The 12,838-nt window shown below is 51.0% G+C and overlaps 1 protein-coding gene across 8 annotated transcripts in view; it reads left to right on the top strand.

Moving 5' to 3' along the window:
- Positions 1 to 12,838, top strand: part of LOC105189470 (RNA binding protein fox-1 homolog 2) — a 183,867-nt gene that overhangs the window by 101,125 nt on the left and 69,904 nt on the right. For all 8 annotated transcript variants that reach the window (XM_025296639.1, XM_025296638.1, XM_025296633.1 and 5 more), the window contains one exon: positions 11,082 to 11,136. In XM_025296639.1, the coding sequence (XP_025152424.1) occupies positions 11,082 to 11,136 (55 nt within the window). The remainder of the gene's footprint in view (positions 1 to 11,081; positions 11,137 to 12,838) is intronic.

The raw sequence follows: 12,838 nt of genomic DNA, 5'->3' as shown, positions 1-12,838 counted from the left end.
TAAGAGAGAAAGAGATATAAAGAGAGCGGAAGAGAGAGAGAGAACGAGAGAAAGGGACCTTAAATTAGAGAGACTTGCCGTCGTCGTCGTCGTCGTCGTCGTCGTCGTCGTCACCGCCGCCGCCGCCGCCACCGCCGCCTTTTTTGGGCTTTCCGCGTTAATCCAACCGGTGGCGGTTTCGAAGGGGTGGTGTAAAAATTCACCGAGTCGCCGAAGGGGTCTCTCCGAAAACTCGCGGAGAGAGTAACCCCGCTACGTATTTATTGCCGCAATTACGGGGCTGAAATTTGAGGAGACGAGCAATTAGCCGTTACGAGTCTTAGCTCGGCAGCCTCGCGCAGCCGAAGAGGCGTTTTATTAGTTAATCTCGCCCGCGGGAATCCTTAATCACCGAGCGCGATTTTTAACGCGTCATTCTCCGCTCCCTTCGAAGCTCCGAGCCCTTTGCGTACGCTGTTGATTGTACGTTGTTCGTGACTTCTCGAAAAACGCCTCGATCGACGAATTCGCGATAAAAATTGCCAAAGAATCGGACCTTTAATTTCGATTACGATTAAACGAGGCAACGCGCCGCTCCTCTCCCCTCGCTAGAGTCGACACGATTCAGCGGAGTCGGGTTACTTTTTCACGGATCGAGGGACGGCAGGTTACGCATATCTGCATTTCACGCGCAATTTAGCACGCGGACCCGCCCTTCGGTGGCAGACGAGACGAGACGAGGCGAGTTCGCTCGTGAAATTTCGGGGTCGTTTGTCGCCGTATCTGTTCGTCACCGAAATATCCCGCGCTACGAAATCGATGGACCGCGCGAGCGATCGATCGGGCTGTGGAAGTACAAGAAGAACGAAAGCTCGATCTGAGGAAGATTATCGCAGACACCGAGATTTCAGATGCGTCAGTCGGGAACATTAGGGTGGATTCCCTTCGAATAAATACTTTACCGGCGCCCATCTTAAATGAATCTCAAGTCTCGGAAATCCGAAAGCTCTCTCTCTCTCTCTCTCTCAGCGTCGTCGTCGCGCCACTCGAAGGAACCGTTCGTTTAGTTTCGCCGCTCCCTGATTCAGTTTCCACGGCGTTGCCGTTAATTTGTCCAAGAGGGGACCGAATTTCTCGCGTCGGAATCGCGTCCGTCGACTCGACGTGTCTCGAAAAAGACGAAAAGGCGACGAGTTCCGGCCGAGAGCAAGGAGACACGGGAGGTACGCGACTTTTCGATAATCGAAGAAAGAGAGCCCAAGAGCTGCGCGGAAGAAGATTCGCGGAGGAGAAACTGTCATCGGCATTCGCGGAGCTTTTCAGGCGCGAAGCGACGCAAGCGACGTTCGCGCGCGACACCGAGTCGAGTTATCGCGCTCAATGGCCTATTATCTTAACGAACACCCTTTGTGATCGTCGTCGGGGCCGTATTGTCCCGAGCTGCGCAAGCAACGTACCTTACCGTACACACCGTTTCCGGCCGAAGTATCGCTCCACTTGGCGCCCGGGCCTCCATCGCGCGAGCAACCGTCCTCTCTTCATTTTTCGCGATTCCGCGACAGCAATCGGACGGAAAACGCGCAGCGACTTTTGACACGTAGTTCGCGATCGCGTCGTTCCGCCTGAAGGAGAGAAACGTCGTCGAGAGAGGGACGCTCGTCTCGATTGAGCTCGCTGGAATTTCCGCCACCGCCGTCGCTATCGCTCGTGTCCTTTTTATCGCGATCGGTACGGCAGAGGGAGAGAGAGAACATGTGGCACTCGTTTATCCGTGACCTCTTGAGTACTCCGGATGGCGGACGCGAGTCGAGATAGAAATGACAACCCTACCTGCGCGGCACCTCGCTCTCATCGAGATATACTCGCTTTTTACACCTCACCGCGCGCCATCACCAACTCTCCTTCTCTATCGAGCGGTCTTATCTGCGATAAGAGGGCGGGGAATAGATTCGTCGATGGCGTGAAAAAGCGTCGCGTGTAACCGTGGAAAATCCACAGAGCGTCGCTCGATCGGCCGACTGCGATATGTGCCTTACGGGCTCCGAGCGGATCTAACCAACAGCCTCGAATGCATAATCCTGTCGCGATTCATCGGTGCCGGGCTCCACGCCGCACCGTGACAAATGACAGAGGCTACGCGGTAGCCTGATATTAACGTCGAGCCGTCGCTGAACCGTCGCCGCGCGCCGAACGAAGAATGCAGATTAACGAGCAAGAAGCGATAAAGAAAACGACGACTCGCGCGCGTCGCAGCAAGAAAGCCCGCCGAAAGAAAAGCTCTCGTTCTCCCCCCCTCTCTCTCTCTCTCTCTCTCTCTCTCTCAGCGAGACAGAGGACGGAGCGAAGCCTGATATTCCGGGACGACGTCGAACGGGGATAATGACGAAGACGCGTTAATGTTGTCGCGAGGTGATCTAAGACAAATGAGACGGAAAAAGGCCCGGGGGGGATGAGAGTGATAAATTTGAGTACGCGGGAAGGGGATGGAGACAGCGCGAAAAATGTGCGAAGATACGCATCGGACGTTTTCGGGCGACTCCCAGACGTGTGTTCGGAGAAATCGTCGGAAATTCGGGCGTATAAGAGAGTACGTGAAGTAAAGTGAAAATGCTCTGCGCATCGACTCGAGTTTGGAGGCGCATTTGACTCGGTTGCATTCAATGGAAATAAATTATTCATTCGTCGTATGTTTATCGAATAATCGCCGTCGTTTACATTTTATTCGCCGACGTTTCAGCAGCGATATTTTATTCACTTATTTGTTAAAGGAGTAACCAACTTTTTTTCTGCAGTCCGTATTACGCGCGCAGGTGACACGGTTTATTGAAAGTCTAACCAAAATTTTCGTCCAACTTTACTTTGTCACCAACTCTCTCTCTCTCTCTCTCTCGCGCGCGATGTCGATTTATAAAAATTCATAGCCTCCGCAATTTCGCTGTCGACTTGTGATGTGACGAGTACGACGCAACTTTCGCGGCGACTTAATATATCTCGCGAAAAAGAGACAGATCGGAAAGGGGGTGAGGGAGGGAGGGGGGTATTTCGAGCTGAATCATCGCAACGCGAGGAAAAAGTGAACATTTAAAAATCTCGACGCGTTACGATGAAAAAGAGGAACCTCAAGCACGGTAGGAGCTTATGTACACATCAACGCCGCGAGAGGCCGAAAATTATGGTTGCTGCACGCGCGACATGAATGCGACTTAACGAGCTTGGCCTTGGCTAAACGACCGTGGTCGTGAGAGGTCGGCCAGGTCGGAAAAAGCTCTTCCTGAAGATGCAAAGGAGTCAGCCAACATTCTGGGTCAGCGACGACGACGTCGTCGTCGACAATGCCTTCGCGCGGTAACGTGCAAACATAGCGGCTGGGCGGATCGCGAATCGCCGATTAAATCGTGCATGAAAAATTCATGCAAGTTTCGCGAACGACGAGGAATTGGAAAACGAGCATTTCCATGGCCACAATTTCATAACTCGTCGCGAAATGCAGCCGCGATCGGAGATCCGAGAAGGCGATCCGCGAGAACGTTCGACGCGCCGGCGGAATTCCGGCGAAAATTACGCGTCGCGCGCGCTCGGGCGTGTGAATTTTTCATCCGGAGAGCCTAGGGGATGGCAGGAGGGAGTAAAAGAAATTGGGTCCGCAATTTCGCGTTAATCTCGGCGAAAATTGATCGATCGATCGAGAGAAAACGAAAAATAGGAGGGAGTAGGATTCATCGTCCGTCGGCGTCGGAGCGCTCCTCTCTCTCTCTCTCTCTCTCTCTCTCGTCTCGGAGAAGGCTCAAACGCGTTTCTTCGCGCGCTGAAGCAGCTGAGGACTAAAGCAATTCGCGCGACTTCCTTCGTCGAGAGTCTCGTTTTTACCCACCAACTCCGGAGACGCGAGTAACGTCAGGTTCTAACTGTGCGCAGAGTGCTCCGTATAATTAAGAAAAGAATCTCTCTCTCTCTCTCTCTCTCTCTCTCTTTCACGAGCTAGCCGACGGATATATCCGTCGCGTAAACACACCGTAGGCGATGGCCCGCCTCCGTTATAGCGTAAGAAAAGCGGTTCGCGGGGGAAAATAGCCACGAGGCCACGGCCGACAGACTTCTTCGGCCGAATGCGATGGCGAATTAGCCGGCGAAACGCGGCCCGATGACAAGAAAAAGAAGAAGCGGGACGTCGCTCGATGCAGGAATCCCCGTGCTCGTAGCGGCTCGCCGCTGCTCCTCCATTAAGGGGTCGCGGCGCGCGGTAGCTCGGGTATCGGGTTAGTAAGCAAGCAAGATGACCAACAAAGGGGGACGAGGATGGCGGCGGGAAGTAACCCAAGTTACCTCCTCCTACATTTCGCCGCACGATCGTAACACGACCTACTAGAAGCGGCGGGTCGGGTCATAGGTTACATACATCGCTTCCGGCATTAACGACAGGTACCGCAGGTCGGCGCGCCGCGCCTCGACGGTCAGTTGCAGCCGGGACAGCGGTGGTCGAGTTTTCGGTCTTAGCAAGTCAAATTTATGCAGATGCTCGCTCGCCGAAGGCGAGCGCACGAGGTTAGGTCGCCTCGGCCGCGCCGCGCCGCGAAATTTCCAAAGTGCCATTTCGCTTATTCGGGAAAGCCACGCGTTCCGCGCGAGCCGCCTTCTTCGAGCGGTCCGAAGCGCGGACGAACGTGGAACTAGCCTGGCAACGGCTAAGGGAAGGGAATATGTGCTCGCGGAAAACGCGGATCTCTTTCCCTCAGAGAGAGTGAGAGAGAGAGAGAGAGAGAGAGAGAGAGAGAGAGAGAGAGAGGGAGAGAGACAGAGCCGACCCGACACGGCGCGGCGCGGCCGAGAGAATCGCGTTCGATTGTCGGATCCTTCGAATACCGATCGCCCTTGTACTCGCCCAGTCTCTTGATTAATGCGGCCATTCGGCCGACCTTCCTCACGCCCGTGGCCAATTGCGCAGCCGTGCGTCGCTATTACGCGGAATGAAAGGCTATTTTGTCGGAAATCGAGAGAGTCTATGTTTGAGGAGATATTTTATTACCTCGCATTGGCTGTAATTTAGTTACTCGACTGTAATTCGGTTATTCGGACGTCGAAATATCGGGCCAAGCGGGAAAAACGCTGCGAGATGCGCCGAGATATATTTTGCCGTCGAATTTATGTGTTGCATATTTGAAACATTACGCTTCCACTTGGAATCTGTGTAGACTTTAGGAAATCAACGTAGCTGCTCTCAGTTGGATCCCAATTATTTATTCTTAATTTATTATTAGTATCTCGTAGCACATCCATGAAACAGCTGTAAATGTCTCTCGTTTCTATTTAACGTTTCAATTAATCCGAGATCTGTCAGTTTTCGTTTCGGGCGTAAAATATTGCCGTAATTACGTCGGTGTTCTATTTGCCGCGGCGATGAAACGTTAAAACCGTCCACGGGATAAGACGCCAGTTTGACATTACACAGACGAGATTTGTCAGCGGCATTTGTTACAATTGTTACAATTAACCGGCTGTTATGACTGGAATCAGAATCGCAGTCGAAGTCACATATCGCGATATCGGTTCGTGATTGCTCGCACGATCTTTGCTTATATTCACCCATCCGGCGATCTTTGCTTATATTCACCCATCCGGCGCGAGTGATCGCGTGTTTCGGGCCGAACGTGTGACAACATCGATCAGAAGCGCTTCAACGAGGAGCGAGAGAAAGAGAGAGGGAGAGGGGGGAGAGAGAGAGAGAGAGCGCGCTTGTAATATTGACTCACGTGATAATTTTAGGCGTCGCTTCCCGCACGCTTCCCCACAGACAACTCCGTGTAACAAGGTCGTCGAAGCGGGCTTTTTTCGTCGAAATCCTCTGTATTTTGCATATTATCCTGCTTCCATAATTCTTTCGACCGCCGAATTAATAAAGCCACGTGTGATAAGAGGGGCGGCGCGAGCATGCGCGCAATCTGTAGGATTCGCGAGGACAATTCTCCAGCGTGATATACACGTTCGCGTTCGCGTTCGTATGCGCGTCCTGCACAATCGCCGCCGTTATCGCAGTCTGTATAATTCTGGGACGAAGTGATAGCGTCCATTGCTATTTACCCAGGAATGAACAAGCGGCGGCGGGGCGCGCTCTCGCTACTGAAACCGCACGTCGCGAGCGCGAGCTCTCGTCGGTGGGTGTCATTAATATCCGCGGATATAATTTGCAAAACAATCGGCGAATCGAGCCGGCCGTCGTGTTTCGCGATGCTTTTCGCCCGCGCGCGAGCGTTTAACGCGATACACTGATTGGCTGAGCGTGCGACGCACATGGCAAACAAAAATGCCGGGCTCGCCGCGATTGTTTGTTAGAACAAGGTGGTGGCTCACGCACGGACACGCTTGTTGTTTATTATCGGCCAGGATCGATTCGATCGGCTGAAGCAAGCGTGCACACCTGTGCACGTTTGTTTGTTCGTTAAAGTGCAGCAACCGCGTGTATACCGCCGCGCGCGGCCTTTTCGACGCATCCTAACGATTTGTCACGTAGCAACAAACTTTTTACTCCTCTCTCTCTCTCTCTCTCTCTCTCTCTCTCTCTCTCTTGCTCTCTTGATTCCTCGTAAATATCGGGCAAATACTCGAGCGAGAAACCGCGATTCGGAAGCAAAGTTCGGAGCGACCTATGAGCGAAAATCAAGGATAAACTCGTGCTGCCAAAGAAAACTTTAAGAAAACTTTAGAAACGTAAATATATGTGAAAAGTGAATTTATGTTAACAGTGGCCATTTTAAGATAAGTAAGCAACATTTTCTAACCATACGATTGACAGAGTTTAAACGAGATCTTGCCTGCAAACTTTTCTCCGGGCGTCTTTCCGTGAACTTTTGCACGAGCATCACGAATCGCTGCAAATATTATAGATTCGCCCTCGTTTTCTTTCCGCGCGAATTAATCGCGCTTTAGACTTGGATTTTTCTTCCCTCCCAGAGTTTATTCTCCCGAAGTTAGCCGCGTCAAAATCTTCGATTTTGTCAAATGTCATTTTTCTTTATCGAAATGTGATACGGGACGAAAATTGCTCTTGTCGAGCTAATGAGAATCAACGTCACCTCGACAGTTCTGCAGAGCAATGTAAACTCGGTTCTCGGTTCTCGGTTCCGCTGTCGCGCGAATAAAGGACGGGTGTCGATCACGCGACAGGAAAAAATTCCTACATCCTCGCACGATTTCATTTCGTCTCTCTTCTCCTCTCCCCCCTAAGCGCGGCTTGTGACACGAGGGATGCTCGTATAGCTAGTGCGCGGCCGGCAACAAGATCGTAAAATGCAAATCGCCCGTCGATGCGACGCGCCCGGCGTGATTGGCCCGCGTAATTCGCAATCCTCGTGAGAGCCGATACACGGGGATGGATGCTTGCTCAAGATCCGCTTTAGCCGCCGCGAGTTCGAGAAGCGGCATCAATTTTTGATTCATCGCCGCGCGCTTCGCCTCCTCCGTCCCTTCCTTTCCCGCCATGGCACAGACGTAGCGTTTCCCCTAACGTGCCGGAAAATCCCCCGAGTTATACTCGACGCGTCGAGATGCATTTGGTTAGATGGGCGTTAAATCGAACAACGTGATATTCTCGCCGAAAATGACTCGCGGTGACTTTCTCGGATTGATAATTTCTCGCATAATCGGTGATAAATTTATCTCAATTGGTTTGTACATTTATATTATATTATATTATATATATTATAAGTTTATTGACGAAGCAAAGTTGGGGGGGAGGTGTAACGATTTGTTGAGTAGCTCGCACTTCTCTCTCAGGGTGACAGAGTCTCGTCAAGTCGCTGTTTCTTTTTTTTTTTTTTTTTTTTTTTTTTTACGTTCTAAGACATACGTTCCCATTGCAAATTTTGCGGATCCTCTACGGCACAACCGTTGCGCGCTACAAATCTAACAAAAAGTCCCGGAGAAAAGATCTCAACGTCCACCAAACCTGGATCGTCGACGAGCATTTTTCGCTGAATCGACGCGAAATCTTGTGTCTCGCTTGCGCTCTTCGCTTGAAATGTAGAAACGACGCGATCGCGAAGGCACGACATCGCGACCCTTTTTGTCAGGTTTTTACGAACCTTCTCGGCTCTCCGCGTTCGACGAGTCGTGGTCGAGCTCTCGAAGAGGGCTGGTTGGAAGCGTGTTTGTCTAGGTAGGTAGGTAGGTAGGTAGGTAGAGGTAGACGTGGCTAAGTGGAGCAAAACAGAAAAAAGGCATCGAAAGCAAAGGAAAAAAAGCGGAGCCATGGTGAGCGAAGCGTTCTCGATATAAAGAACGAAACAAGTCGCGATCCACCCGGAAACTCCGTCCCTTTTTCGCCAGACGCAAAGGTACTTGAGCGAAATCGAAATAATCGGAAATCGACGGGAAGGCTTTGCCATTGTTTTCACCGAAAGGGGTTGAGGGTTGCGCGAGGGGGACCAAGGGGACAGGGTGAGGAGCAAAGGGGGAGCCCGACGAGCACGACGGAGAACGATCGATTTCCTCTTTTCTCTCTCTCTCTCTCTCTCTCTCTCTCTCTATTTCCTTCTTCCTTCCTCATTTTTTCCTCTTTCTGTTGTTGCATTGTGTTTCCTCTCTTTTTTTTCCCGCCGCTTTATCGTTTTCATTAAACTGTCTCGCGTAACTGATATCCGGTAAGATATCCGCGCGGTAAAACAAATTAGTTGCCCTTCGACACGTCACGTTGACTTTTATTTAACACCGTCGCGCTCCCCCGCCGACAATCCACGCGGACTCGTACGTTCACACACACACACACACACACGTGCACACGCATGTGTGAAGCTGGCCTTTGCGAGTCGACGAGATTAAACGCGGGGAATCGTTCGCACGCTAATTTAAGCCGCGCATTGTGCGCAGCCTGTCGCATTAGTTACGGCGCGGTGGAGCTAGCGTGCGCGACCGCCCGAATCGTTTTGTCGTCGATATTTAGCTCACAAATTGATCGCGCGATTTCGCGACGCTCGTTACATAAATGACGCGGCGAACGAACGCGAGTTGAATAACGCGAATGATACTTAATCGATTAACAAAGAGGACTGATCCTCGGGAGCGTACAGAATCGTCGGCTCGCAAGGGGCCTCTCTCTTGCGATACTCCGATTTCTGAGATAAGGATAATAACGTCGGATTCGTTGGACTTGCGACACTTTATCCTTCGCAGTGATGAAAATGACAAGGACGACCTAATTCTTGCAAAATTTCTACCGCGAGCTTCTCCGAGCAATCCAGAGACAATTTTACCTTATCGAAAATGTCGAGGGAAAACATTGCTCTCGACGATTTTTCAATTCTCAATATCTCTCGCAATTTTTTTTTTTTTTTTTAACATTTTGTTGTAACATGTTTTTGTAGCTAAATTCCGAATAAAAATCCTGTTAGAGTACGCTTAAAATTGATCAAATAGAATAATGTTGTTATCCATCTGAACGTGCAGAGCTTAGTTGGCGAAAAAGCTCATTTTTCGATCCTTTTTTGTATCTCGGAAAAACTACCGATGCCTCGACATTTACGCTGACAAAGAGCAAAAAGATTCCAAATTACTCGGAGGAACTCTCAATTTTTATTATGGTCACAAGTCGGGAGATCTATTTTAGTCTTTTTATCCACTTGGAATCCCCCTCAAAGTTTCAGCGTCCATGAAACGACGCTTACACCTTATCTCCGAAGTTGGAAGTCGCAAAGGACAAAAATCTCTCTCTCTCTCTCTCTCTCTTTCTCGCCAGAGACAGAGAGATTTTTACGTAGGTACTACTGTATACGTTCGTCGTTAACCATAACGTCCCCTTGAATTCAGACGCGTCTCGGAGCAAAGTGAATTGGCACGTGAATTCGAGGATGAAAATAGCGAAGAAGGTGCTCTAAGAATAACAGGCGCCATGCAATTCTCATTGAACCGCTTGTCTGAATTATTAACGTTACACTCTCTCTGGACGCGTCGCGTTGCAAGCGCTCTTGCAAATTCACGTGTCAAGTGCGAAGCGACAACGGTGACCGCAATGTCTGAATTCAAGCGAGATTTCACTGCGGTTGCACGTTTGAGGAACTTATTGTGCGCGCGTGAAGCACGGATTTAATCGATGTAATGTAACTCGCGCGAGCGCGCGCGCTCGAAAACAACGGAGCCATACAGCGTGTTCGCACGCAGAGAACGCGCGGTTATTTGTCGATACGCTGAACAATTTATTTTCGCAAAAACGCGAGAGCGTGTGCCGAACAAAAGAGATGGGGAGGAAAAAGAAGCGGCCGCCGAAAAAGAGAGAGAGAGAGAGAGGGGGGGGAAGAGAGAGAGAGAGAGAGAGAGAGAGAGAGAGAGAGAGAGAGAGAGGCGATCGAAAGGAAATAACGTGCAACCGCATACAATTTTTAATCGTTTATTAAATATAGCCCTAGTAATTTGTTCGTACGATGCACAAGTATTCGTCATTATCACGTTTCGAGCCGATTTTTCCCGATATAAACGAAATCAGAGCCCGCGATACTGCGAATTCCGCGGCGAATATTGCGCGCACGGGTCCGCGCGTGTGTACACATAAATCCGCTTCTGCATCGAACGACGCATATTTGATTACAGGATCCGCGCGCGGCCGTAAAATTGTCAAAGTTTACAGCGCCTGCCGGCGCGATTTTATCCCCGACGCCGGAAATTTCTCTCTACCGCGATTCTCTGATCGCGAGCAGCGATTTATCTCCATTGTCGCTTTTGCCCCGGCCGATAATTATTGTCGCGCGACAAACTCGCGCGCTTTCCAAACTTTTAATTGAAACCGCCGGCCGCGCATAATCATTCGTAATCGAGACTCGCCGCCGGCCGGCTGCTGTTTTCAATTTGAATCACGAGAGATTACACGCTCGCAATTCGATCGTGCGATTCGAGCGCCAGAGTTCTTCCGCTCTCCCGAGCTGGGGAGACGACCACCGCATGGAATTCGCCGTTCCTTCTTCAAAGGCGCCGGGCTACCTGAGTGTATAGAGTAACAAACGCGCCCTTTGACACGGCCACGCGCGGATTCCGCAATTGATTGGGCCAGCAAGGCGGGAGAGAACTCCCGCCGATCAGCCAGAAGTTTCGGTTGTACTAATGCGTGCTCCTCAACTCGACAGGTGAACAACGCAACAGCGAGGGTACAGACGAAAAAACCGCCGACGGTGCCGAACGGTAAGTCGAAACCTTCCTTATTTCTCTCTTTACCACTCTTATTTATTCATCGGCCCGTTTCTTTCGCTCCGTAACACTTTCTTCGCGGAGAACGGAGGAGAGGGGAGTTCAACCGCGACCGCTCAATCATTACTGAAGCTGAAATATCGCACGCACAGAGTGTCTCGCGGGAGCATGCACGCACGTTGGAATGCGCGCCGCGGTGTGCGTTTGTGTGTTGTTTCGCGAGGATCCGCACGAGCGAACACGTTTTTACACGCCCCTCCCTCCCTCCCTCCGTGACTTTCGCTTTGAGACGAAAATTGCAATCATAATTCTCTCGGTCCTCCCCGATCATACCCCCCGAGCTCTCCCCAATTTTTCTTCGTGAGAGAGCGTGAATTCGCCGCCGTGCGATTCCGCGCCGGTTCCGCGCGAGACTCCGCTGCTCAGAATGAAAATTGCCAAATCATAACTCTTCCTCTCACTCCTTAATAGTAACGTAACGTCCCCAATTGCGCGGACGCTGGATTCTCGATATTCTTTTTGGCGTGACATCCTCGAAGACGAAACAAGCGGAACGTTTCCCGCGCGCGGGATAAACGAAATAATATTCGCACTCGAAGCATTCGAAGTGGTGGCTGCGCCGGAATATGTGAATTATGCTCGCGGCGCTATTCGATGCGTGAAATTGAAGTTTCGCGAGCGACGCAGCAGAAATTCGCGATAGAAAAATACGACCGGCCGCGGCGAGAGCGCGGTGCCGGTCGTCCGCCGACCCGCGTCGCATGAAATAATAAAAAAAAAATACATAGATCGCATGTGTATACATCATCCCTATCAAACGCGAATATCTATGCTACGAACGAACGAGTGAGCGAACATTTTGCGCGGGAAATACATATTTTCCGCATTCTGTGAGAGTTCGTTGACGTAACGTGACGTCGAGAGTCTTTCTTTTTCTTATTGCGAGAGGTAAGACGAGAGAGAAGCGACGTTCTAAATTTCCCAATTCCCTCTCTCTCCCTCTTTTCCTCCCTCTCTCTTTCCCGATACTTGCTGCTACCGCGTACTCCATAGCGCAAAGTATTCTCCCTCTCCTTGCGAGGGTACAGAAATATTCCACGTGGTCGCACCCGAATGTTCCGCATTTCCCTTCGCCTCGAAACACTCAGTTTAGACGCGCGAGACACTAGGAGATTTAAATTCGGCGAAATAACGGCGGGCGCGCACGGAGGAAAGTCGTCGTCCGTCTATTTTGCGCGGGAAACCACGGAGAGACGCGTTATTTTTCTCGCTCGCGAGGGTGAGTCCGTTCCGTCGTGTTTTTCGAGTCAATCGGCGAGATTAGTCGCTCGTGGAAAAATGTTCCAAACGTCGCGGAAAGCGCGCGCATGCGTTCCATTTTGCATTCCCATCCCGTGAACGGGTCGCGCGGATATTTTCCCTCGCTCCTGCGGCGACGGAAATCGGTCGAATTTCGCGCAAGTGCACGCGCGAGCGTCCATTACGCGCACAATAGTGCGCAATGCCGCGGCGTTTTAAGCTAAATCTAACCTCAGCCCGCGCGCTCTCTCGCTCTCGTACGGCCCGATTTAAATTGCGGCTTAATCCGGATTATCCAACGCCGGACCAGCTGCGAAGAGAACACACTGCAAATACACGGTATTACGTAACGGCCGCCGCTCAAATAGGCTCTTCACTGATTACACCGCAAAGTCCA

The sequence above is a fragment of the Harpegnathos saltator genome, unplaced genomic scaffold (assembly GCF_003227715.2).
Source record: "Harpegnathos saltator strain DR-91 unplaced genomic scaffold, Hsal_v8.6 scaffold15, whole genome shotgun sequence".
NCBI classification, from domain to species: domain Eukaryota; kingdom Metazoa; phylum Arthropoda; class Insecta; order Hymenoptera; family Formicidae; genus Harpegnathos; species Harpegnathos saltator.
Note: the sequence above shows the minus strand (reverse complement) of the source record. Positions and strands in the feature narration are given on the sequence as shown.